We start from the raw sequence: 25,789 nt of genomic DNA, 5'->3' as shown, positions 1-25,789 counted from the left end.
AAAGAGTTCCCTGTTATCAGAACCTGACATGTGTTCAAAACTGCCCAGAGCAAAGATATACTGCTTATTTACCAGAAGATATTGATCTGAGACAGCTCACTCTCCTCTCTAAGAGGCTGATGGAGACAACCAAAGAGATCCAGCAAGATCTCGGGGATAAAACAGACCTGTGAATATTTAGTGCTCTCTCCCTCTCTCTTTTTCCCTCCGTGGATTGAGAAGGTGGAGGCTCATCATTCAACACAGAAACTACCCCTAGATTGGCTATAAAAGGCAAATCTTTTAAGAGAATATTTTATAGATTATTGACTAAAATAAATTATCTGGAAATGTTCAATCATTTAAAAAATTATTATTATTCATAAAGATGGGATATTTGTGATTAAAGTGTAAATATATTCATTTAAAGCTAGTTACCATTAGGCATCCATCAGGAATGAAGGCAGAAGTGAATTCAGACATACATCAAAGGGCTCTTGGACGACAAATTATGCCGTGGACAGAACGGCTCCTTGCACTTAAACTCTGGGAGCACCATAGGCTGAGGGTCTATGACTTCAGCGCTGCACATATGCGGTTGTTATTTAGAACTCTCCAAGGTATAGATTTACATTACCATCTGCCCTCTCAGTTGCTGTTTACATCTGTCCTAAAAGGGGGAGGGGCATAATCAATTAAAGAGTATGTACAAAGCCCTGGGAAAAATCAACAACAGCAACAACAGCCTGAACTTGGGGGTAGCAGACATGTCTATTCAAAGGGGAAAAAGGGATTCATTCTGTTCTCACTTTGAAAATATTCTCTTTAAACTGTGGAAATTAAGTGACAAAATTTGTTAAAATGTACAGGCTGGAATATGATGAACAGAATTAAGCTTCTCCAAAGAGCCTGAGAAAAATCTAAATTATATATTTTTTAAATAATTTAATGATGAATTGGACTTCATAAAAATTCAAAAGCTATGCCTCGTGAAAGACTCCATGAAGAGATTAAAAACACAAACTGCAAATTAGGAGAAAATATTTGCAAACCATATTTCTAATAAAGAAGTAGTGTCTGGAATATCTAGGATCCAGTTTTGAAGAATGTTCAAAACTCAACAGCAATATAAAAAGTCCCGTTAGAAAATGGACAAAAGACATGAAGTAACATTTCACCAGAGAAAATACACAGATGACAAATGAGCACCTGAAAAAATGTTTAGCATGATCAGCTATGCACTTGCAAATTAAAACCACAATGAGATATTACTACTGGACCTTCCTCCAAGAATGGCTTTTTAAAAATACTGGCAACACAAAATGCTGGTGAAGATACAGAGAAACTGGACGCCTTGTACATTGCTGGTGGGAACAGAAATGCTACCACCACTTTGGTTATATTGTAAAAGGAAACATGCAATTGTCAGTAATTACACTTCCAGGCATTATCCCAGAGAAACTAAAAATTATGTTCATGCAAAAACCTGTCTACATGAATATTCATAGCAGCTTTATTTGTAATAGCCAAACATTGTGAACAACCCAGGTGTATGTACAAGTGGATGTCACACAAACTCTGGTCCATTCTACGGAATACTATTCAGCAATAATAAAGAACAAATGACTGATGCACACAACAACCTGAATGGATCTCTAGGAAATAATGCTGGGTGAACAAACAAAAGTCAAGCCCAAAGGCTGCATACTATATGATTCCATTATTAAAACATTCTTGACTTGACAAAAATTATAGAAATGGAAAATAGATACATGGTTGCCAGGGTTAAAAAGTGATTGGGAGTAGGAGGGTGGAAAGGAAGGAAGGGGGGTGTGACTCTATAAGGGCAAGATAAGGGAACCTTGTGGTGATGGAAACGTTCTGTATATAATTGTATAAATATCAACATACTGGTTTTGATATAGGATAGTTTCATAAGATGTTACCATTGGGTATAACTGTTTACATATAGGGGATCTCCCTGTATTATCTTTCACAACTGCATGTGAATCTAATATTATCTCAAAACAGTTTAATTTGAACGAAGAATATAAGGATTTTGGAAGTAATGTATATCTTTTCCACTCAAGTTTGGAATGAGGATGCTACTAACTCATTGGCCAACAAACCTGTTGTTAAGAAGATAAAGTAACTCAGTGTTAAATACCTAGGGAATGGGTTGATGGGTGCAGCAAACCACCATGGCACACGTTTACCTATGTAACAAACATGCACATGTATCCCAGAATTTAAAATAAAATTTTTAAAAAGAAAAAGATAAATCAGGGAGTCTGGAACAAAGAGCTGCTTCTAAGCCCTGTCTCTCAGCATCTAGAGCCTTCCCTGCCTAGCCAAGTGCATCACCTTTCAGCAGCCCTCATCTCTTTCCAGGAGGTCCCAATAAGGATCACAACAAAATCAAACAGGCAAAGCAGTCCATTCTCTACTTATCGGTTACCATGGCAAAATTCTAACCCGAGGAGTCAACCTCTTGTTTAGTTTACTATGGTTCTAGCCCTGTTATTTGGGATGCTGGCAAGTGGGAGGGAGGCATCAACCAACACATTGCCAGTGGCAATCAAGCAGTTGAACCCAACAAGGGGTAGCCTGGGACCTGCACTACATGCAACCTCAGGAAGACCGGAAAAAATGTGGATGTGTAGATTGTGCTTATGTATCTTCCATGAGAATATATTTCTTGGGCATCACTGGGTGGTCCATTGGCTGCCATCAGGGAGTCTGGAGCTCCAGTGGGTGCTGATACCTACCTGATTTCTCAGACTGGCCTTCCTGCTTTGGAGTCCAAACTGCTGCTCCTCGAAATACCAGTGGGCTCTCCTCCAGTGAGCAGACCCAAAACGTAGACCCTTTCTCTCCAGCATGTCACCCCACTCCCCCACCCCGCTTAAACATCCACTCATGAGTGCCTATGTATTCCTAATATTGGTACACTTGGTTTTGTTCCAAAGGAGAAGAACTTTTCTGGCCTCCTCACCCTAACCTATAGAGTTGGGGGCTGCTTTCTTTGCTATTTGCTATTTCAAATGCTCTCTTTGGTGGCAGGTATTTCAAAGTGGTTATGAGTGTGGACTCTAGCATTTTGTTGTCCCATTCAAACCCTAGCTTCACTGTGTGGGGAGACCTTGGGCAGATGATTTGGTAACTCTGGGTCCCAGCTTCCTCACCAATAAAATGGGATGATAACAGTAGCTCATCTCACAAGGTTGGCATGAGGGTTAAATAAGTCGATATGTGTGAAGTCTCTAGAAGAGTGCCTGGCTTGCAGTAGCCTTACACAAACCATAATTGTTAGCACTAGCTACCCTTCTCTTCCTCCCTATGATAGTACCCTGAGAAGCAGCCTTGGTGATTGAAAGTCCTCTGGATTTTAACTCAAATAGGTTTGAGAGCCAAAATTAGCTGTGGTCTCTCTTGGGCACATCACTTATCTTATTTGTGCCTCAGTTTCCATATTTACAAAATCAGGCCAAAAAACCTATTGCATGGGAATTCAATGATGTAGCTGGTTTGTCTGAATTTCTCTTGTATGCACACTGGAATCTCAAAGCAGGACTCTATATTGTACTTTTGTAATGTATAATTATTGCTGTGGAGAGCAGTGATGGCAATGTTAGTCCTCTTTCCTTCTCCATCCGTCTTGCCCTGGTGCCTGTGAAACAGAGCATCCCCATGGCAACAGCAGCAGCTGGTCCCTAGATAAGAGGAGCAGGAGCCGGCCAGCAGCAGCCACTGCCGCAGAGGAGCCAGGCCCAGCTTCGGTGAGCACGCACGCCCTCCCTGTCTCTCACCTTCCCTTCCCTGCATCTGCACTGATTGGTAAGTGCTTCAGATTTTTACTCCAAGAACTTTTGTGGTGAGGAAAGCAAGTTTCCAGTAAGTTACTGGGACAAAGAAGGCTGTAGCTGTGGCACAGGGTTGTGCTTTACGGAGCAAGGCTAAGCTGGGGCTGAGTGGGGAGAAAAAAAAGTTACCACTTTCAAGTCATTCTTCCAAGGGAGGTGAACTCCTGCATTCCATAAAAGCTTGAGTCCTCACCAACTGATTTGTAAAGTTTCAAGGTGAAGTTCATATATCTGCATATTCACACAGGATAGATAGGTTTATCTTCCAAGGCTGGGGAAAGTCCAGGAAGTATGCTTCTCAAAACGCATCTCCATGCCCTACTTTAAGTCAGTCTCTTCTCCAGGAATATGCCAATTTAGGTTTTCTAAATGAACAAATTTGATTTTAAAAGATGGTACTTTTTGACCGGAATTCAATTCTCTGGTTAAAAAGAGGTTTGACAATGGATATGTATTTTACATAGACAGAGGGTGCATTAATGAGACACCACATAGGCTGTGGATACAACCTTCTACCTTTTTATTTTATCAAGTAAATCAAGACCTGATTATTTTGGGGATATTCTTTAGAATACTGTAGGGTAAGCTAAGTGTCAACTCACTTCTGAGAAACAGTTTTATTATGTTCCTAAGACTTAAAAATGGGTATTCTGTGGTTGGTTTTGTCTTGAACTATTCTCATTACCAGCTTCAGAGAAGCCCAGAGATGGGACAAGATTTATTTTGATGGATCAATTTAGATAGACATAGACATATAACCACAAAGGGAGGGCTGAAAGATCCAAGGAGGCCCCTCACACTCATGAAAATGTTAGTGTGCAGGACCCAGGCTGGGGGCTTTATGAACATTCTATGGTTAATACTCTGAACAGCCCTGGAGAAGAGCCACTATCTTCCCCATTTTGCAGATTTGAAAACTAAAATTTCGAGAGAACACATAACTGTCCCAACTTCACCCAGCCAGAGAGTGGTACGAGCAACCAAACTTTGGCCCCTACCTTAGATTCACTCACAGCATCCAATCGTACAGGCGATAGGAATTTTCTTCCCATGAATTAAACCACATATTCTTACATCCAACTGAGAAAACTGCTCAGTGATAGAGAAAAGACAAAATGTCCAGACCAGCTTCTGACCACACACTGAATCAACTAAGGTGTTTCAGCTGCGCCTATGTGCCTGCCCTCTGCAATATAGTGGGGTCCCTTTTCTGGCACCCAGTTCCTTTCCCCTTTCAGTTCCTATTCTCAAAACAGAAGGTGACCTTTGTCATTAACAATCCCTGTGTACTGTGACATCAATTTACATATTGCTTCTCTAAGTGGTATTTGCATTTACAAGTGTCTCTCTGTGAAAAGAAAGCTTTTGTCCCTTGTGCAAAGGAAGGTAAGGACTGGTAAGAGGTTGTTGTAAAAGTTTAAAAGCTGGAGTCCTGAAATTCTTCCTCAAACCCTGAAATCATATCTCTTGGTCTCTTGCATGCTACATTGGCCATCGAATTCTGTCAAACAGCCACCACCAGAAGAATAATTCAGATTAGCAATCTTTCATTCTCTAATGAATAAATCTGAAACATTCTGAAAACTAAAAGGTTTGTTGTTGCTAAGTTCAAACAAACTCATTTGGTAGCAAAGCCTAACCTGAAAGGATGTGAAGTTTTTGTGGTTTGTCTTCATAACACTTAGTGAGAATATTCATAGTTTTGCTGCAGAAATAATGTATGTGATTGCTGGTGCTCCCTGAGAGGCCTCTAGAGCTGCTATATAATTTAAACAGTCCTGATTTTCACAGCACATTTGGCTACAGGCTCGTCACAGGGGTGGGTGAGCTGATATTACAATGACAGTGGCAGTCCATGTCTCTGTGTGAGTGGTTCAGAGCCCACACTGAACCAGTAAGTGGCAAGAGGATGTTAAAAAGGTCACAAGTCTTTGTAGCAGACACAGTATGTGTAGCACCCCCAAATGTGAAGTATTACACAGCAAGCATCTCTGGAAGCCCTAGCATTTTGGTTGAAATCTGAAGACCCAAAGGACCAACTATTTACCCATGAAAGAAAGAGCTGGTACCTTAGAAAGTTCCCAAATTACAGGGAGATGATGAAACCTTCCCTGGGCAACCCAAGAAGTACAGCATTCCTTTATGACACCTGCTTGGGGTGGAGACTGAATTAAAGAGAGGAAGGCCTGGGCAGAGTCAGGAATAGGAAATGGAAATATTCAGGTGGAAATAACTCCATTTCCTATGCCAAGAATTAGACCAGCTCATGTCTCATGACAGTATACTCATAAAGAGCTCCTCTTCTCACTGAGGATAGAAATGGAGAGTGATTTGGGAGATGGGGTCATTATACTAACAGACAATGACAGTTATCAATAAGCCAATACTAAACTCCAAATGTCTTTCCCCTCCACCTACTTGTTTTTTCCTTTGTGCGAAAATTTTCTGCCAAGAAGTCCGTAATGACATCATTCATGATAAAAGTATCTTCTAATCCCATGGGCAAAACACTTCCCTGCCCAGCATGAGATATTTTTGTAATGTAAAATCCTAGATCTGGAAATTGTCTCTCAGCCCCTTAGCAAATAGTCTTACTGGTTTGCGGCCATCATTCTTTAAATCACACTGATTTAAAATAGTGTTGTTTCTCCCATAGACAATATAAGCTAGGCTGTGGAGGAAGCATGTGTCAGTTTTGTGATGAATCGCTGTTTCCCTCGCCTTGTCAGGGACCTCTGACGTGTTTGATTCTTCAGTTCATTGGCCAAAGGCGGGCTCCTCTTCCTCCAGTCTGGTGCTACTATAGTTGCTCTGCTCAGAGGGCTAGACCTCCTGTGGCTCAGCATCTGAAAGAAAAGTTCAATAGCTTTTTAGAATCTTTTTGTTAAACAATAGGTCTTTCTTAGCCAGAAATCTAGTGTGGTAGCTAGACAACATTACATTAAAATAGCTGCAACTTGAATTGTGAATTGGGAGATGGAGTCATTGGAGTAATAGGCAATGATATTATTATTATTATCATCTCTATTTTACAGATGAGAAAACTCAGGGTAAGCTTGAGGGACAGAGAAGGACATATGTTTCTGGATGCCAGACTGTGAGGGCACCACAAAGATGTTAGCATTTGCAAATTTTATCATAGCAATCACAGCTTATGGGGGGGGGCAAAAATGATTCTATTGCATTGGGCTCCATTTATTCTCACTACATCATTAAGATTTAGCAACTTCATTGAAGTCATATGGTTTTTACCTGAAGAGCTGAGATTTAACCTAGGTCTATTTGACTAAAGAACTCAGATTCAAATTAAATAACCAGCTATTAGGCACATAAGAACAGCCATAGGATCCAAGTTAAAAAAAAAACAAAAAACAAACACCTTACCTTACAGGGGTTGGGGAGAAGGAGAAAGTTTCTAACACCAGATAGGACCTTCAGTAGATAGTAAGTGCCTGGCTTCAAATGAAGACTCTGATCCTAAGTGCGTACCTAATGGTAGGTCATTTTAACTTTTTTGAGCCTCAGTTTCTTCTTCTGAGGAATGAATATTTTTACCAGATCTTCTGTGGGGTAATTTACCAGATCTGTCTGTAATATGCATGACTGGCCCCATGACTCTGCCTGAAGAGGAAGAAAATGGGTTAAATATGCTGCTCTGAGACCTCACTCAGCACTCATCTTGAGTGATGTTCCCGTGGCCCATCCAAGCTAACAGCACACTTCCTGATGGTCCCAGGGAGTTGACAACCTCTATACAAACACCAAAAACAATGATCTGAATTGATTTCTTCTGAAGTCACTCAGTAAAATCAGTCTGCACAGAGTGACACTAAAAGCCGTGCTCAAGTGATCAGTTAATAGCCCCATCTGCTATGCAGTGATCTCAGCACATAGAAGAAGAGACCCTCCCACCTTTGCAGAGAAAACTGGTTTGTTCCTCAGAAGACAACAGAGTTGAACTCATTTTATGAGCTTGAAACATTAGCACAACTGATTTGTGTGTTCATCTGCGTGCTGGTTGTCAAGGAGTCTCAAAAGAAAATAATTGGTTGGGTGATTTTAATCTTACTCATTCCTCCCCCACCACTCTTACTATGGTAGGACATGAGTAATAAATTATCTAAAAGGAACTCAAGATACAGAATGTAGCCAGGCTTTAATGAAGATTTTCTATAACTCTCAGCTAATGCATTTCTCTTTCAGACTTGACATATATCCATTCTGTATTTCCACCACTCCACCGCTCCTGGGCGACAGCTATAATTAATAGTTCTGGAAAGTTCAATGAACTTTCCAGGAAAGTTGGAGAGTAGGGAGGGGGACAGATTTGTTCTCCTGTCTGGAATCCCTAAGGGAGACAATAAAGAGCTATCCAAAACCCAGATTTTCTCCTACCATGTCTCTACCACTGTCATACATAATCTGGATGGGGAGGTAGCGGCCTTACTTTACACAATAGATACAGGATGTAATGGTAAAACAAACAAACAAAGAAAACCCCATAACAGATGCCTTAGTCAGTTCAGGTTCAAAAGATTCATTTTATTTTTAAGAGACTCGGGTGTGTAATGGAAGTCAGCAGTACTGGACCTGGGTATAGGCTTGGCTGTTTCATAGACATGTGACTAAATTAATTAAACTTTCTGAGCCTCAGTTTCCTCATCTGTGAGGCAGACATAATCCTACTTTGCAGAACTCAACAGAAATAAACATATGCAAGGTTTAATCATGATTTTCCATGACTCTCAGCTAATTCACTTCTCATTCAGACTTGACAGTTGCTCATTCTGAAATTCTCAAAGTGTCTCTGAGAGGGCAAATTTTGAACATTTGATACAAGACAATTACTGATAAATCTGTCCGTGTGGGGGTGGGAGGGTTCATTTTATTTTGGGTTAAATCTCAAGTTTATAGTTTCTAATAGCTAAGTATAAGAAGCACACAGAATGAAACAGGATTAGACTGGGAACACGACAGCAACTGTTCAACAAATATATTTACTCACTAAATGAATGAATGAGTAAACAGAGGCATACTTATTAACTGTTTTTTATACTTCCTTAGTGCTGGAGAAGAAATCCATCCACCCACCCTCCTTTGAGGATGTCCACTGAGCAAATGCAGCCACTGGAGCTCTCAGAAGACAGACTGGACACGCTAGACCCTCGTTGCAGCCACTTAGGTAAACAAATGATTGATTGTGAATGTCAGTGGTGGAAGTCAGAGAAGAGATGTCTCAGCCATTTGGTTTGCAGGCAAGTCAGAGAGAGCCCCCCCTGAAAACTGATAGTCTGTGCCTTCTGGTGACGGCCAACACCAGATGGGCAGGCAAATAGCCATGGGTCTGTGGGGTCTGCCATGTAAATATTAGCTGAAGCACCAGTGAGAAGTTCATTAGAAAGAGAGAAAGAGAGAGGAGAGAGAGGAAGCACTGTCCTTTTTTTCTGAGTCTGACAGAGTCCCAGGCAGAGCATTTTTGAGGTAATAAATGGAATGTGTCAGTATAACTTGTTTCCAGTATTTCCCGACACACTTACACCCCATGTGCAATGCCAATAAAATATTTCAAATATCTCTCTTTGCCTATCAAGATAGAATTTTAAATAGCCTTTTTCTGCTTTATTGTCAATCTGTTTCCTTTCCAGAACTGACTTTTTGCATAACCTTTGTAATGAAAATACCAGAAACATTTCTGCCTCTACCCATTTCTAAAAATGAGACACTCAGATTTTGATGGATGGGCCTTTTGCATATTCATAGCCTTTGTCTATGCCTCGCCTGGTTATGACTCACCCCCTCTCCCCTCTCCCCATTTGCCATCAAGATATTTTATGTTCAAGATTTCTCCAAAAATGGGGAAAAGTGCAATTGAAGTAAAAGTCAAAATTAAAGCAAATGACTGTGCACTGAGCAGCATCCTGGGGTTGAATGGTAGCCCATGACAGGTTTGTACCTCCAGAGACCCACAGCAGGACAGTGCCTATTCAGAGCAACATTTATTTATTCAACACATGACTTTGGCATATAAAATATTGGGGAAAGAGTAACTGTGCTATGTGGCAATAAACTTCTAATATTATGTTTGCACTAGGCATTAAGATACATCATCCCAAGAAGCTGGGTTTAATCCTGATACCATAGCCTGCTAGCAGTGTACCCCTCAGCTTTTGACCTGGCTTTCTGAACCTCACTTTCCTCATCTTCAACATGAAGCAAAGAATATAACACCCCTGTAGACCTAGCATGAGAACTCAATGAGATCATGTGTTCACAGATGAGATCATGTGTTCACTCATATTTAACAACTGATAAAGCATAGGCATTGAAAAACCAGAAAAGGTGTAATGAATGAATGATGAACAGAGTTTGTTTCTAGACCCATAATAGTTTAAGACATTTAATCCTCAACATTTTAAAGCAATTTACCTGAATAATTTTTAAATAAGAAAGAGAGAAGGAAAGACAGAAATATACCAGAATATTTTATGCATAAGTGAGAGAGAAGGAAAGAGAAATTTATCTGAATATTTTTTAAATAAGAAAGAGAAAAGGAAATAAAAGGGAAAGGTAGAGGCTAAAATATCCAATTACTCTTTTAGATATTCCTCCATATTTATTCATATCTGTAGATGTAGCCAGACTATATCCAGGCCATAGAGTTTCCAGAAAAGACAAAAACTTCACTGTCTTGTGGCTTCTTTGAATTCTAACAGAATAGCTCCTTATACATAATATGTTTCAGCTTATTTATTCAAGTATTTATTCAACAAATACTTATTAATTGCTGCTAAAGAGTTAAAAGATAAGGCACCTATTAGTAAAGAAACCAGAGAAGACATATGCGGAAATAATAAGTAAATCATCTTTTAAATATGTTACTTTAACAAAAATGCTGTGGCTATTCAGAAAATGAGAAAGAATACTCAGGACTGGAATTAGTACAGACAGATTTATGAAGAAGATGTGGGGGGCTTTCCTCTAAGTCTAGTGGAGGGTTAGAAGGTGAGCAATGGCCAGAGGGAATATTTTGGGACATAGAAGATGCTTTGCAAACATTAACAAATTTAGCTCTCTCTCTGTCTCTGCCTGTCTCTCCGTCTCTCTCTGTCTGTCTCTCTCTGCCTCTCTGTCTGTCTCTTTCTCTCAAACATCCACACAGAGATTATATTAATACTATCCCCACTGTAAATATTGAGAGAATATTAAAGTTTCTAGAAATACAGGCGCAAGTTCTCAGAACTAGAAAATGACAGAGTTCATGTTTGAACTCAGATCAATCTGACTCCACTTAACCGTTCAACATCCATTTATTGGAGGAAGAGGCAATTAAGACTAAAATTACAAAAAGATTATAATCCTTAATCTCCAGAAAGGCTGTGTCTGGAGCAGTAGATTAAACCATATGGAACAGTGAACCATTGCTGAAACAATAACAGCAAAGCTCAAAGCAGAGCAACATAAAGGATGGAGGAGTGAGAGGGAGCAGAGGAGAGACTCCAATGGGCAGGGAGTGGTCAGATTGGGTTCATTACCTGTAATGACTTCTGATGGACTTGATGTAAAAGCCAGGGTAATGCAAAGGATTCAGAAAAGTAAATAAATGAGTTCGAAGACAGTAAGATCTTGAGATAGAATGGGCAAATAGGAGGGTTACAAAGCCAGGAACAGTAAAAAGAAATGCGAAAGCCTAGGTGTGGATCACCGGGAGGATGAGGCTGGCACAAGCAGGAAGGCAAGTGAAGAATTCACTGAGGATGGAGGGAACCTTTTCAAGACAGAGGGGTCTCCAAAGAGAGCAAGTCTTGAGCAAAAAGAATGGAGGTGCGTTTAGCAGAGAGAACCTATTGCCCCATCAGAACATTAACTCAAACCCACTCTGTGGCTTGCCCGACCATATCTTTAGAGTTTTTCTGTGCCTTGGTGATCCATCCATTTGAGTTTCCTTAATCTGGAGTTTTACAGAATTCTAGTTTTCCATTTTGTTATATGAATTTATGCAAGGCTAATAAAGTCCTTTGTCGAATAGGCCAAAACAAATAAACACTTTTCCTTTTTAGACCAAATGGCCTCTGCCCCATCAAGTGCAATTAGGAACCAAACAGTTTGTGACCGGATCCTTACTCGTGTTATCTTCTTTATTTCTTTGTATCCTGACAAAATTAGATGATCTTTCAGACCAGTTCATTAAGGACTGTGATCTCAAAAAGAAGCCTAGGAAGGGAAAAAATGCACAGGCCACCCTGAATGTTGAGTCAGACCAAAAAAAACCAAGGAGGAAAGATACACCGGCGCTGCACATCCCACCTTTCATACCAGGTAATGGACAAAGCCGTTTGCACAACTCTGAAGGATAGCCACTTGCCACTAGGTCACACTGGCCACACACATTTTTCCTTAAATATTCAGGTATTTTAAAGCAATTTTTGCAATTCCCACCTCCGTATTTGTTACAATATGGCAAGCTGCTATAACAGGTACATTCTAAAATATTAGGGGCTTAATACAATAAAAGTTTATGTTTTTTACCTACCAATAGTGGAAGCACAGGGTGGGGAGGCAAGCTGTGCTCCAAAGAGTCATTCAAGGACCCAGTCTGATATGTTTTGACATCATAAATACACAGTGAGCAAAGTCACCATGAGCTTCAACAATCACTATGAGTACCAATGTCCAGTTGTCATGGGTGGTAGACAGAGTGGATGATTGACAGGGACATGTATGTGAAGCAGGTCTTCGTCTGTCACAAGGCCTCACCTGACAATGAGAGAAGCTGGGAAATGCACCCAGCTCAATGCCGAGGAGAAAAGCAAAGCAGTCTGGCAAGAAACGAACATGTCTCTGTAACACCCTTGGATGTGATGACTGACACCCTTTTATTCTGAAAGTTTTGCTTTGTTTTGCCTTCTTTTCTCCCTCCCTCTTGGTCATTAATTTACTGTCATCACTGTTCACAACACACCTTGAGGGTTGCAAAACAAGTGAAACATAGATCTTTCTGGGAACGATCTTTCAGTTTTCTAAGAAGTAACAACAGCATATAATAGCTGAAATATGCAGTAAGAAGTGACATCATAAGAGAGTTCTTTGAAAGAAAGGACTGTTGGGGCTCAGTGTGGGTAGCAAATTGTGGGAAATTTTATGCAAGAGGCTGTTTTTATAGAGTTACCCCAATGATGGAGAAGAATTTCACTGGTGAGAAAGCAGGAAGGTGGAGGTATCAGGGTGGAAGTCTGCAGACGCAGCTTGAATTACATCAAATGAACCCCTCTGGCTGAAGACGATGGAATGTGAAGGCAGAAAACCTTGAGCCCAAATTCTCTCTGACACCCATGAGCTGTGATACCTTGGGCACTTTTCTTTGCCTCACTTTCCTCAACTATGTGATGGTGACCACAATACTAAATTCCTCAGAGTTTTTCTGAGGCTAAAATAAAATCAAGCAAGCAAAACCTTTTGTATAGAGAATAAATACTAATGTTCCTTCTTAAAAGATTTTCTTTATTAAAATCAGTTTGGAAAGCTATATTGACTATCTTCACCAGAGTTCTATAAATATGCATAGTCCTCATATATTAGGATATATGTATTTGACCCTGTTTCTCTTTGTGTTCCTCTAACCATGCAGGTGTGTTTTCAGAACATTTAATTAAAAGATATGATATTCAAGAGAGACATCCAAAGGGCAAAATGATCCCTGCTCTTCATAACACTGACCTGGAACAGAAAAAGCCAAGGAGAAAAGACACACCTGCCCTGCACATGTCCCCCTTTGCAGCAGGTAAAAGAGCTGGTGCAGGGTATTTGCAGAGGGTGATGGGGACAGGTCAAGAGCCTTACCATCTGGAGGTGCCCAGGGCCTGACCATTGTCCTGGACCAGCAAGCTGCATTGTGCTGAAGTGCTTTGTGGAGGAGCCGCACTCACTGCTCCCTTTCAGGTTTATCTCCACTAGTAGCTCCCCAGGGGCTGATCGGTGATGGGAAAGGGTCAGAGCATTACTCATGCCTCAGCAGAGCCAGTTGAATTCACTGAACCAACGAAATAGAAATGTCAGTGGGTCCTTGAGAAGAGCTGGAATGCCTTCCTCCCAAGGCTTCCACAGATTGTGCATCTTATGGCTGGTTCTCCTGAGATACTTGGACAAATTGACCCAATCCTCAAAATGAGAGACAGAAAAATAGATGCAGAAATGTGGGCAGCTATCTTAATATGTGTCAAATCAAACAGAAAAAAATTACACTGAACTATAAGCACAACCCCAGCCTGTAAAATAGATGCAGAAATGTGGGCAGCTATCTTAATATGTGTCAAATCAAACAGAAAAAATTACACTGAACTATAAGCACAACCCCAGCCTGTAAAGGAGCTGCTCTGTGAGATATGGTCCTTGTCCCTGAGAAGTGCAAGTTGGGGAATAAGACATGTACATTCATGGCTAGAGTATGACTCTGTGTATATGTGTGTATTTTATACAGACTGTTGTGTTGGGGGAGTGACAGAGGAGGAAATGTGCTAATGTTTATTGAGATCCTACTAAAAGTTAGACATTCAGTTTGTCATGTCTCATGGCTTTTTATAAATCAACTGACTAATGTAATAGAGTAGCTATTATCTTTTCTTACAGATTAAGAAACTGAGAGAGATATTTAATTAACTTACTCATCTACTTCAAAGTCTTAGGTGGATAAAATAGATACATAGACAGATAAATAATTGGTTAATTGGTTGGATCAAAGATGAGATGACTAGATGGATAAATGAACAGATAAAATATGACCAAGATCAAACACTATTATGTGGCAGAGCTGGGGCTCAAACCCAGGTCTATCTTTGGGCAGTTTTTCATTGATCTGCACTGTGGCTTGCAATTTTAGCACTATAGGAATGAAGAAACACTCTGGGAAGAAGATAAAATTTGGCTGTTATTATAAAACCATGTGTCCCCAGTTTCATTTAATAAAGAAAAAAATGGGAAAAAATAGCTCAGAAGAAGACATCATGACAAAAATAGTCAGGGGCTTGAGATCCCCAGCCATGTTAGGGGTTCTGGTTCTGTGCTCCGTGGGATTTGTATTCTCTGCACTTCTGTCCGTATTCTTCTCCGTCTTCTTCTCTTCTCGCCTCTGTTTACCTCTATCCATCTCTTTGTCTTCACCACTTACCTGTATATCAAGATGAACAGTGGGCATAAGACCCCCACCTAATCATGCCAGGGACAACTCTCTCTCTGTCTCTTTCACACACATACATTTCTATATACCGCTTTTTCTGAGCACTGGCTACATGCAAGCTTCTGAAATAATGCAAACGTGCTGAAAGTACAAGGAGTTTAGGACATGCAGAAGTTTAATCCTCAAACTGTCTTCATTCTTTTAACAAATATTTACTGAGTACTTGTCATCTTCTGGGCTCTATTTAGGCAGTGGTAGTGGAAGAAAGTCAATAACATATAGATAAATACCCAATAGAAAGTCTGCTAGGGATACATGCAGTGAAGAAAATAAAGCTAGTTAGAAGAAGAATGGAAGATAGAAATTGCTTCTTTAGGTTTCTGAGGTGCACAGGGAAACCTTTCTGAGGAAGGGATATTTAAGCAGAGACCTCGGGAAAATGTGGGTGTGACATGGGAGTGACTGAGCAGAGAGTTTGATGCAGAAAAGACAAATCCAAGAGTCCTTAGGCAATGGTGTCTTTGGATTTTGCTCAGTCAATATTTATTGAGTGTATGCTGGGCATACACTGGAAAACAAACTCAAAAGAAAAAGTCCTTGCTCTCATGGTGTTTACACTCTAGGTAGAGATAACTAAATATTTCATCCTAAAGCAGGAAAAAGGAGGTTTCTCTAAGGTTCACACTCAGGCAAATTGAATATCAGAAGATGACTTTCTCACAAAGAGGAAAGGTTGTGAGGACTGCCTTTATTACTTCCCTGGGCAGGATCTGTTGGCCGGAAGTAACATCCTCCATCAGTCATTACATCACTTAACACTGAGTCAACTGTGATGGCCCATCACAGCTCTCTTATCTCACTAGGACATGAAGAGCAAAGCTGCTTCTGTTTTCTAACAGAGAGGGGAGCAAGCCAGCACAGTCTCCCAGTGAAGGGACCTTCAAAGATGATTTTTTAGCAGTATTCTGTCTGGTTTCAGAGCAGTTTTAATATTGGGAAAGGGATCTGGAGTTCTTGGAAGAACTGATTTAAGAATAATAGACACAGTCACAATTTGTGAACTTTGACTGTTTCCCAGGGGAAGAAGGAATTGTTACATGGTGACATTTCCACACTAGAGGTTTGCAGTATAAATGGAATATAGGTCTATCTCATTCCATTTCTCATCACTTTTTTGTGCTTTTCACATATTGGGGTTTTTACCAAATTGGATGTTTTTGGTAACCCTGCATCCAGCAAGACTATTTTTTTTCCAGCAGAACCATTTTTTCAATAGCACATGTTAACTTCATGTCTCTGTGTCACATTTTACTAATTCTGATACTATTTTGAATTTTATTATTATTATATCTTTCATGGTGATCTGTGATCAGTGATGTTTGATGTTACTATTGTAATTGTTTTGGGGTGCCACAAACCTTGCCCATATAAGATTGTGAACTTAATCTTATAAGTGGTGTATATTTTCTGTCTGCTCCACTGACAACCATTCCCCCATCTCTCTCCCTCTCCTCTGGCTTCCCTATTCCATGAGACACAAAGATATTAAAATTAGACCAATCAACCCTACAGGGAACCCCTAAGTGTTCAACTGAAAGGAAGAATCTCTCACTTTAAATCAAAAGCTGGAAATGATTAAGTTTAGTGAGAAAGGCATGTTGAAAGCCAAGATAAGCTGAAAATTAGGTCTCTTGCACCAACCAATTAGCCAAGAGCCATGTTGTGAATGCAAGGAAAAAGTTCTTGAAGTAAATTAAAGGTTCTACTCCAGTGAATACATGAATGATAAAAAAGTAAAATATCCTTATTTCTGACATGGAGAAATTTCAGTGGTCTGGATAGATCACACCAGCCACAACACTTCCTTAAGCCAAAGCCTAATCCAGAACAAGATCCTAACTCTCTTCAGTTATGTGAAGGTCAAGAGAGAGGCAGAACACAGCAGAAAAGTTGGAAGGTAGCAGAATTTGGTTCATGATATTTCAGGAAAGAAGCCATCTCAAGCAACAAGTATTGATATAGAAACGGCAGGAAGAGATCCAGAAAATCTAGCTAAGATAATTGGTGCGAGTGGCTACACTAAACAATTGTTTCTTAATATAAATAAAACAGCCTTCTATTGAAACAAGATACCATCTAGGCCATTCATAGCTGGAAAGGAGATGTCAATGACTGTCTTCAAAGGACATGCCAACTCTCTTATTAGGGGCTAATGCAGTTGGTGACTTTAAATTGAAGCCAATGCTCATTTACTATTCTGAAAATCCTAGAGCCCTTATGCATTGTGTTGAATTGACTGCCTATGCTCTGGAACTACAAAGCCTGAATAAAGGCATATATGTTTACAGCATAATTTACTGAATATTTTACACCCACTGTTGAGACCTAATGCTCCAACAAAAGACCCCTTTCAAAGTATTACTGCTCATTAACAATGTACTTGGTCATCCAAGAGTTCTGATGGAGGCACACAAAGAGATTAATGTCGTTTTTATTTCTGCTAATGTAGCATCTATTCTGGAGCTCCTGGATCGAGGAGTTACTTCGACTTTCAAGTCTTGTTATTTAAGAAATACATCTTTTGCAAACCTATAGCTGCTATAGATAGTGATCCCTTTGATGGATCTGGACAAAGCGAATTGAAAATCTTCTGGAAACAATTTGGTATTCTAGATGCCATTAGGAACATTTGTGACTCAAGGGAGGAGGTCAAAATATCAAAATTAGCAGGAGATTGAAAGCAGTTGATTCCAACCTTTGTGAATGAGTTTGAGAGGTTCAAGACCTCAGTGGAGGAAGTAACTGCAGATATGGTAGAAATAGCAAGAGAGTTAGAATTAGAAGTGGAGCCTGAGGATATGATTGAATTGCTGCAATCTCATCATAAAACTTGAATGGATGAGGAGTTGCTTCTGACAGATATGCAAAGAAATTTGTTTCTTGAGATGAAATCTACTACTGGTGAAGATGCCGTGAGCATCATTAAAATTACAAGAAAGGGTTTAGAATATTACGTAAACTTAGTTTATAAAGTAGCAGCATGGTTTGAAAGGATTAGACTCAATTTTGAAAAAACGTCTGCTGTGAGTACAATGCTGTCAAGCAGCATCACACACTAGAGCAGAATCTATTGTGAAAAGAAGAGTCTATCAATGCAGAAAACTTCACTGTTGTCTTAAGAGACTGCCACAGCCACCTCCCCTTCAGCAGCCACCGCCCTGATCAGTCAGCATCCATCAACATTGAGGCAAGCCTCTCTAAGACTCGGTGAAGGCTCAGATAATCATTAGCATGTGTAGCAAAAAAAGTATTTTTAAATTAAGCTATGCTCATTATTTTTAAAGACATAATGCTATTTCACATTTAGTAGACTATAGTATAGTGTAAGCATAACTTTCATGTGCACTGGGAAACCAAAAATTTTGTATGACTCCCTTTATTATGATATTTGCTTTATTGCAGTGACCTGGAAGAACCTGCAATATCTCTGAGGTATGCCTGTAACAAAATTTTTTAGAAGTTCTGCAAAAGGAATTACTTTCACTTTGTATAACCCAGATCTGATCTATTTTCCATAGAAGGTCTTTTGGTACTACCTATTAGTCTTATTAGTCTAGTCGTTCTATAGATGATGCTATGATATGGGAAATTCTGCCTTAGAATTGTGATATGGTTTAAATCAACTTTTCACTCTTTTTTTGTTTTTGTTTTTTTGGCCTCTACCAATAGATTGTTGTTCCCAAATAAGATGAGAAGAAAATAGAAGCATAGGCAAGGTCACATGTTTTCAGACTTGCTAGGAAGGAGCAGAGCTAGATAAGATGGTGCAGAGCATGAGGAGTAATGGAGAAATGGTCCAAGGACCAGGGGAGGCTCTGAACCTACCTCGTCTGTGTTTCTATGAGAAACATAGGTTAAATGCATTCCTGTGTAGGCGAATCCTGTACTCCATCATGTGTTTTCCCTCAAGCTCTGCCTCTGTTTAGATCCTTATTACCTGGCAAGAGTCAGCCAGCTCAAAGCCTCTGCTATCAGACCCCTTCAGGTCCAAAATGACTCTTTTTTATTCTTAACTAACACCCTATCAGTCACAGGTATGCAAATACCCAAAACGTTGTCATCTTTTAGTATTGCCTTTATTCTTCTTGTTGCTGTTATTGTTGCTGCTACTTAGATTGAGTTACATCAATGACTTGCGTGATGAATTCATGAGGACTGTCTGTGACTGCCTTATGTTTCTGGTATTGATCTTGATATCTAGTCCAATCATTTCTACATAGCAATACTCACTACATATATGGTGGTTTGATGTTTCATCTGGCAATCACAATTTTGCAATACCTAATAGAGACTGATTATTTTCTGTTCATGCTTGTATGTTTTTATTGAAGACCTTCTAGGAGAAGACTTGGTAGAGGTACAAGAATACTTATGGGCAGGGAGTCATCCTGGCGTACAAAATTGAACATGGACTTTGGAGTCACAAAAGTCTAGGTTTCATCTCCGGTTCTGCTCCATACTAGCTTTGTGACCCTGGCCAATTAACATAAACTGTAAAAGCTTCCTTCATTTTGCCCTTAAATCTAAAAGCGGACCATAAATATGTCTCCCAGGATTGTTAACACAAATAAAGTACATAAACCACTTAGCAGAGTTCTTGGCATATCAAAAACTCTCAACAAATGTTAGTTTCTTCCGTTCTCTATTCAATCTTATATTCTTTGAGATAAATCAAACCATTTCTAAAGGTGAGACTTCTCTAAGCCACAGCATTTTACTTCTCTGTATAAACCTATCAATTCAAGGAACTTCCCAACAGGTTGAGCTCTGTTTACCTGGCATGAGTGCTGCCTACACCCCAATATCTACATCCTGTGAGAATAGCTTCCCTATTGAATCAAAAATGTTTATCAAACAATACAGAGTAAACAGGATTTGGGGGTGGGGAGTGGGAGAGACTGTATACCCCCAGCATCTGTATACATTATGAAATTCCTTGCATTAACAAATCTCTATGTCATAAGAAGGTGCAATTACAGATATTGTGTGATTCTAGCTTTCATTAGCATATTAGCTGAAGTACTTTATTTCTGAAGAGCCTTTTAGTAGCTAAAGATTTGGCAGTAATCGAAATGGTAGTTAAGCTGATAAGAATAGAGCCTTCGGCAGATGTTCAGAAGGACTCACATTGGTTCTAATAAGGATGTTGAGAGAAGCTCACAGACAAATACACTCTGGAGACATCGCCTATCATTAGCCCTTGGCAAGTGAAACTGGACAAGGATCTACTCTCTCTTCTAAATCTCTTGCTAACTACCTTCACTCCCCTCAGCTAATGAGCTTATTTGACAGGTTCCAACAGCCAGCACAGCCCTTCAAAGGGGAACATCTCAAGCTTCTCTGCCAACCCCAGGCTTACTCCCAACTAAGCCTATGGTTGCCAAGGGCCCTCATCTTGGTGACTGCATGGCAGAGAGCATTGGTTCTGATTAGTCAGATCTGGGTAACCAAGGCCTGCTTAAGAACAAGAGAAGTCTTAGTAGAAGTTTGTGGCAAATGGAACCATGCACAAAGAATAATGAGGCTTAAAACATTGAAGAGAACCCTCCTAGAAAATTGTACATGACCTGTGGACATTTGGGCAGTTTGGGACATCGAAGATCAAAATCCTGTACTTTTACACTGGAAAGGGATCAGGTTGTCCATTGAAAGTAACACCTCTTCTGTCTTGCTGGGAATAGAAGATTTCTCTGGTGTGGTTTATCAAAAGAGGTGGTGTCCTAGCCCTGGCTCCCTGAGGCCATAATGTAATGTGCATAAACTCTTTTAGCTGGTGCTCTGAATGGGATCATGCTCTAAAACAGGTTGCTACAAAGTTGATTGGCTCTTGGAGACTTCAGACTGGCAGCCTAAAACCCACTAAGCTCTTACAAACAGCCAAGTTCCCTAAACTCTTCTGTATAGAGAGAGAGGATGAAAGGAAGGAAATGACATTTGCTAAATTCCTACTGCATTCTAAGTCTCATGCCAGATGTAAGAATATCCTTAGAGAAACTCATGGTTCAATGGGGAGAAGGATGTATTGTCCAATGATTCTTACAATGTGAAATATGCTGTAACAGAGGTTCACGTACAATGCGGCTATAGTCACAATGTGGGCCTAAGTCTATTTGGGAACATCATACTCTGTGGAAGATACAAATTATTTTTTCTCCAATTTTACAGGTGAACAAACTGAGGCTCAGATAGTTTAAGTGAGTGCTCAAGGCTTAATGATCACCAAAGGCAAAGCCTTCTGGCTCCAGGATCTGCATTCCTTTCATGGTACACCTCTGCTTCTCCTGAAAGCAAGAGGATCAGAAAGAGGTTAAACCAGACCAATGCTTCCCAAACCCAGGCCATCTTCATGTCAACAAAGCATCAAGAACAAGAATGCTGTGGTGACATGTAGATACTCCTGATTTAAGGCTCATCCTAAGCAATAATATTCATGAAATGAAGATTTCTATGGGCTACCATGTATTTTTTCATTATAAGACATTAAAACTAATTCTTAACTATATTAATATAAAATGCTAGTTCACTCTCTACTTGAAATTATCTCCTGTGCTCCTGTGGACAGCCTAGCCTACTTTGTGAGGGGCTGGCTGTGATGACTTAACAGGTTTTTTTTAATTTTTGAAATCTCAGAACTTTTAAGGAAGTCAGCGAGGAGCAGATTCTCATATGATTGTTTCCAGGGTACCCAAAGAAACCAGAAAGTTGACCTGGATTTTGGAACTTAAAGTCTCTTGCCATTTTGAATCAACTCAATTTTGGCTTAATGTGAAGAGATATCAAAGAAGGAAGGATGAAATATTTTGGTGCTCAGCCTAGCTAACTCTATGTTCTCCTGCCGTACTAGCCTTAATTCCAAACAGAAGTCCAAATCTCTATGCAGGTGGTATTCGGGAAAATATCTCCCACTGTGTTTCAAAAGTGATTTATGCAAAAGCCTTAGTTTCAGCCAGACTCTTGAAATTGTTTTTCTCCTCCAATAAATACCAGTTAATTGGTAAAGAACCCATGTAAACAAACTAGGAACTGAAATAAATGGTCATTAAGATCAGCACATAGTTTTCATTAATTTTCTACTGTTGAATGGAGTCCCGTGTGGCAGAAAGGCCTCTTGTGGTGCACAGTTTCTCTTTCTCCAGTGCAGGTCTTTATGAAATGCTTCATGGACTGGAAGGCCTCTCATTATGAGAAGAAGGAAGGGGGCAGTGCGAGGCAGTGGCGGGGAAGCTGGCCGGAGTGTGATGACAGGGACCACGGAAGACTGGCCTTCCATCACAGCTTCCTTTGACCTTTCATTAAAATCACCTTACTTTACACTTCACAGGATAAGCAGAACCACATGGACCTCCTTGGCTGGTCCTTTCTGTGCTGATCAGTCCAGAAAATTGTGCTCAGACTTCTGAATTTCACAAACCAGTAAACTTTTTTTGTTTGTTTTTTCCTTTTGTTTTTGTTTTTGAGATGGAGTCTTTGAGATTTCAGAATTTCACAAACCAGTAAACGTTTTCTTGTTTGTTTGTTTTGTTTTTGTTTTTGTTTTGAGATGGAGTCTTGCTCTGTCACCCAGGTTGGAGTGTAGTGGTGCAATCTTGGCTCACTGCAACCTCTGCCTCCGGGGTTCAAGCAATTCTCCTGCCTCAGCCTCCCCAGTAGCTAGGATTACAGGCAACAGCCACCACCCCTATCTAATTTTTGTGTTTTTATTAGAGATGGAGTTTCACCACGTTGTCCAGGCTGGTCTTGAACTCCTGACCTCAGGAGATCTGCCCACCTCAGCCTCCCAAAGTGCTAGGATTACAGGCATTAGCCACTGCACCTGGCCCAGTAAACTTTTAAAACTAAGCAGTGTGGAACCCAACATAGGAACAGCAACTTTTTATTTTGCTTTATAAGGATACATTTTAAAAACCTTCTAACATCTCTAAATGATGTTAGAAAAGGATATTTTAATCCCTGAAAGAAGGAAAAATAATCTCAAAATAAAGAACAGCTTTTAAAAGTGTAGGCCTACAGCCATATGAAAAACTCAGTACACTTTCCTTATTTTCTCATTTGCTCTGAACGGTGTGAATGTCATCACCTCCTGGTACAGTACTGACATTTGGAAATGGCATGTCCAGAGGCTGAGCTCAATATTTCCCAGGAGGTAGTAAAATGCTTTTAAGTCTGACTTCCTGAGGCTTATCAGTTCTTTTCAAAAGGAAAATAAAGGAGCGAATATTGATGGGAAAGGAAAAGCCGACATTTAGTAGCGCTGGGTTAAGCATTATTACATATATCTTATTTCACTGTCATAGTAACGCTTTATAATAATTGCTACTGTCCTCATTTTTATTGAGAAGATTCAGATGTGAATGTGTTTTCTGGCCCAACACAGATTAGATGAGTGGCAGAACCATGGGTGCAAAGCAATTAGATACTTTCCATCCCACCATGCTGCAAGCTTAGGAGTGGACTTTAGAGAAGAGGATGAAGGTTGCCTCTGACTCCCAGGTGGTGCATCCCTTTGTAACCAGAGTTGTGTCCTCATTGAGCATCTCTAAGAAGGCCAGATAAGGCCACTCAGCTCCCTCTCTGGGACAGCACTTTTAGCAGTTAGCCTTGCAGACACTAAGAGGTTTCTGGGTTGCCATGATCCTTTGTACTGTGTCTATCTGCAGGGTTGCCTAATCTTTTAATTAGAGGCACTTAATTGCAGGTCTGTGCTTTGTTTTGCAGGTGTGACATTGCTCAGGGACGAGAAACCCAAAGCAATTGTGGAAGATGACGAAAAGGATGGTGACAAGATAGCTATTTAAAGATAGTTCCCCTGAGACCACTTGTAAATAGGTTAGATTGGTTCCCTATGGTGATCTAGAGAAAAAAATAGACTCATTTCTGCTCTCATTTTTGTCATAGTCTGATTTTAAGATTCAGACGCCTTCTCCCCAGGAGATGTATGACATCAAATTGCCAGTCACCTCTTTGTCTCTCTCTTCTTTCTGAATGTGGTTTCTATTCCGTGTTTTGAATTTTTATTTTCCAATGCAGTGGAAAAGAAGCAGATCATTTTAAATGAAGAGGTAACAGGGAAAGCACTGATGTTCAGTTTCTGCATCCTCTGGATCAATTCATGAAGCAAAGATCGTGGATTACATAGGATTCTTCTTGGTTTTTGCTGCTGGGTAGGACTTGACTTGGCATTATCCAAGCACCCGTACAAGTGGGGTTCCCTAATGCCAGTGAGAGAGATGAGAATGTTTGGACTCTAACTCACTGATTGCTTTGGAGAACAAGGTCTCTCATTTCTCCTGTCCTATCCTACAAGTCCAACTGTCTCTGGCAATATTCCTAAGATCCTTGTCACAGATACTCGAAATGTGAATTTATGAGCTGGGGGAGTCAACCCATCCTACCATGCCTTGGCTGATGATACCAGCGGAAGAGAGTGCTGATCTGTCTAGGAAGCTTAGCAATATATCTTCAAATTTATTTTTGTTTTTAAAAAGATTTCTTAAACACACTATTCCAACATTTGTGAGTCGTGTCACAAGTGAGTCATTACCAATGATAGATAAAATACCAACGTTTGTGATGAATTTGCTTAAAAAAGTTAAGGTCAATTGAAAGCCATTCTGTTATTTTTAGCATTCTCACTTATTTAGACTCCAATACACTTTATTGGATGAGAAGGGAGAATGTGGTGTTAGCCAGTGAGCAGAGGTCTGTGTATTGTCCTTGCCTCAGCCTGCAATCTGTGGATGCCCAGGGGAAGGCAAACAGGCCTCATCCACCAGGCAATAGACGGGGGGAGGTGAGAACTATTATTAGAAGGAGGAAAAGTAGATATTCAAATCATCACACCTAAGAGTGATGATTTGGTAGCTCTGTATGTATGCTGGCTCCAACTATCTAATCCCTTCTGTCTTTCTGTTCTCACAAAGATGGAAAAGATGCAAGACCTTCCAGAAATAAAGATACATCATCCACATCTCTGTCCTGGTGCATTTTTCCTAAAAATACCCAGTTTATTCACAATTATTAAGAGCAGAGGTTGCAAAAGAGACTCACACAGTTTTGTTTTGTTTTGCTTTTGTTTTTGTTTGACCTGCAGAAATTTTAAAATGTTTGAATTTGCTGTTACTATTTAACAATCCAGTCAGGAGAAGCGATGTAAAATTCTGAATTTTCAGATTCTCTTGGAAAAATATCTCAAGAGCTCTCGATAGGCCTGATTAGAATCATGGCAGCATCAGCTGGAAGTGAATCCTGGAGCATCATTCCCATTTGCCATTTGCCCTGCCTGGAGGATATCATCCATTGACTCGAGTTTGGAGTCCCCTTAGTGAGGACGCATCTTGTGTTCCTAATGATCTCGCCTTTTTTATTCCAGTGCTCTATGCTCTACTTCTCTTACTTCTGATGCCCCAACCACATCTTTGGGCAGAGGAGAATAAAATTGTGGCTGGCATGCTAGTTGAGGTGAAGGAAGGCACCATAAAGTTTTTACAAAACCAAAAGCAATTACAGGTCCGTGGATAATAGGATAGTATCACCAACAACAGCAATGTTTACCATGGGATCTTTACTCAGAAAACACAGTCTCCCTCATCCTATCAGATTTGCTGTATGAACACATGTACACCTGCAGCCATGTCTGCAAGCTGTTTGATTATTCCTGAGGCTACTCGTCATCATTACTGACTTCCTGGGTTAATGTGGAAAGTAGATCGGCTGGTGC

The 25,789-nt window shown here is 40.1% G+C and overlaps 1 protein-coding gene and 1 long non-coding RNA gene across 3 annotated transcripts; one reads left to right on the top strand and one right to left on the bottom strand.

Moving 5' to 3' along the window:
- Positions 1-1,474: 1,474 nt before the first annotated feature.
- On the bottom strand, positions 1,475-7,463 carry LOC144578336 (uncharacterized). The gene is made up of 2 exons (XR_013523891.1): positions 7,227-7,463; positions 1,475-6,688 (listed from the first exon to the last, which is right to left on the bottom strand). It is a non-coding gene; the product is annotated as an uncharacterized LOC144578336 (long non-coding RNA).
- Positions 3,725-25,039, top strand: PPP1R17 (protein phosphatase 1 regulatory subunit 17). Of its 2 annotated transcripts, XM_078342479.1 has the most exons (6): positions 3,725-3,816; positions 8,907-9,024; positions 12,006-12,158; positions 13,468-13,620; positions 18,475-18,504; positions 23,788-25,039. In XM_078342479.1, exons 2-5 carry the CDS (start codon positions 8,946-8,948, stop codon positions 18,501-18,503), a joined length of 414 nt encoding a protein of 137 aa, XP_078198605.1. In that variant the 5' UTR covers positions 3,725-3,816; positions 8,907-8,945; the 3' UTR covers position 18,504; positions 23,788-25,039. The 2 variants fall into 2 exon arrangements, with proteins under 2 accessions (XP_078198605.1, XP_002751473.1); XM_002751427.7 differs by lacking the exon at positions 18,475-18,504.
- Positions 25,040-25,789: the final 750 nt, after the last annotated feature.

The sequence above is a fragment of the Callithrix jacchus genome, chromosome 11 (genome assembly GCF_049354715.1).
Source record: "Callithrix jacchus isolate 240 chromosome 11, calJac240_pri, whole genome shotgun sequence".
NCBI classification, from domain to species: domain Eukaryota; kingdom Metazoa; phylum Chordata; class Mammalia; order Primates; family Cebidae; genus Callithrix; species Callithrix jacchus.
Note: the sequence above shows the minus strand (reverse complement) of the source record. Positions and strands in the feature narration are given on the sequence as shown.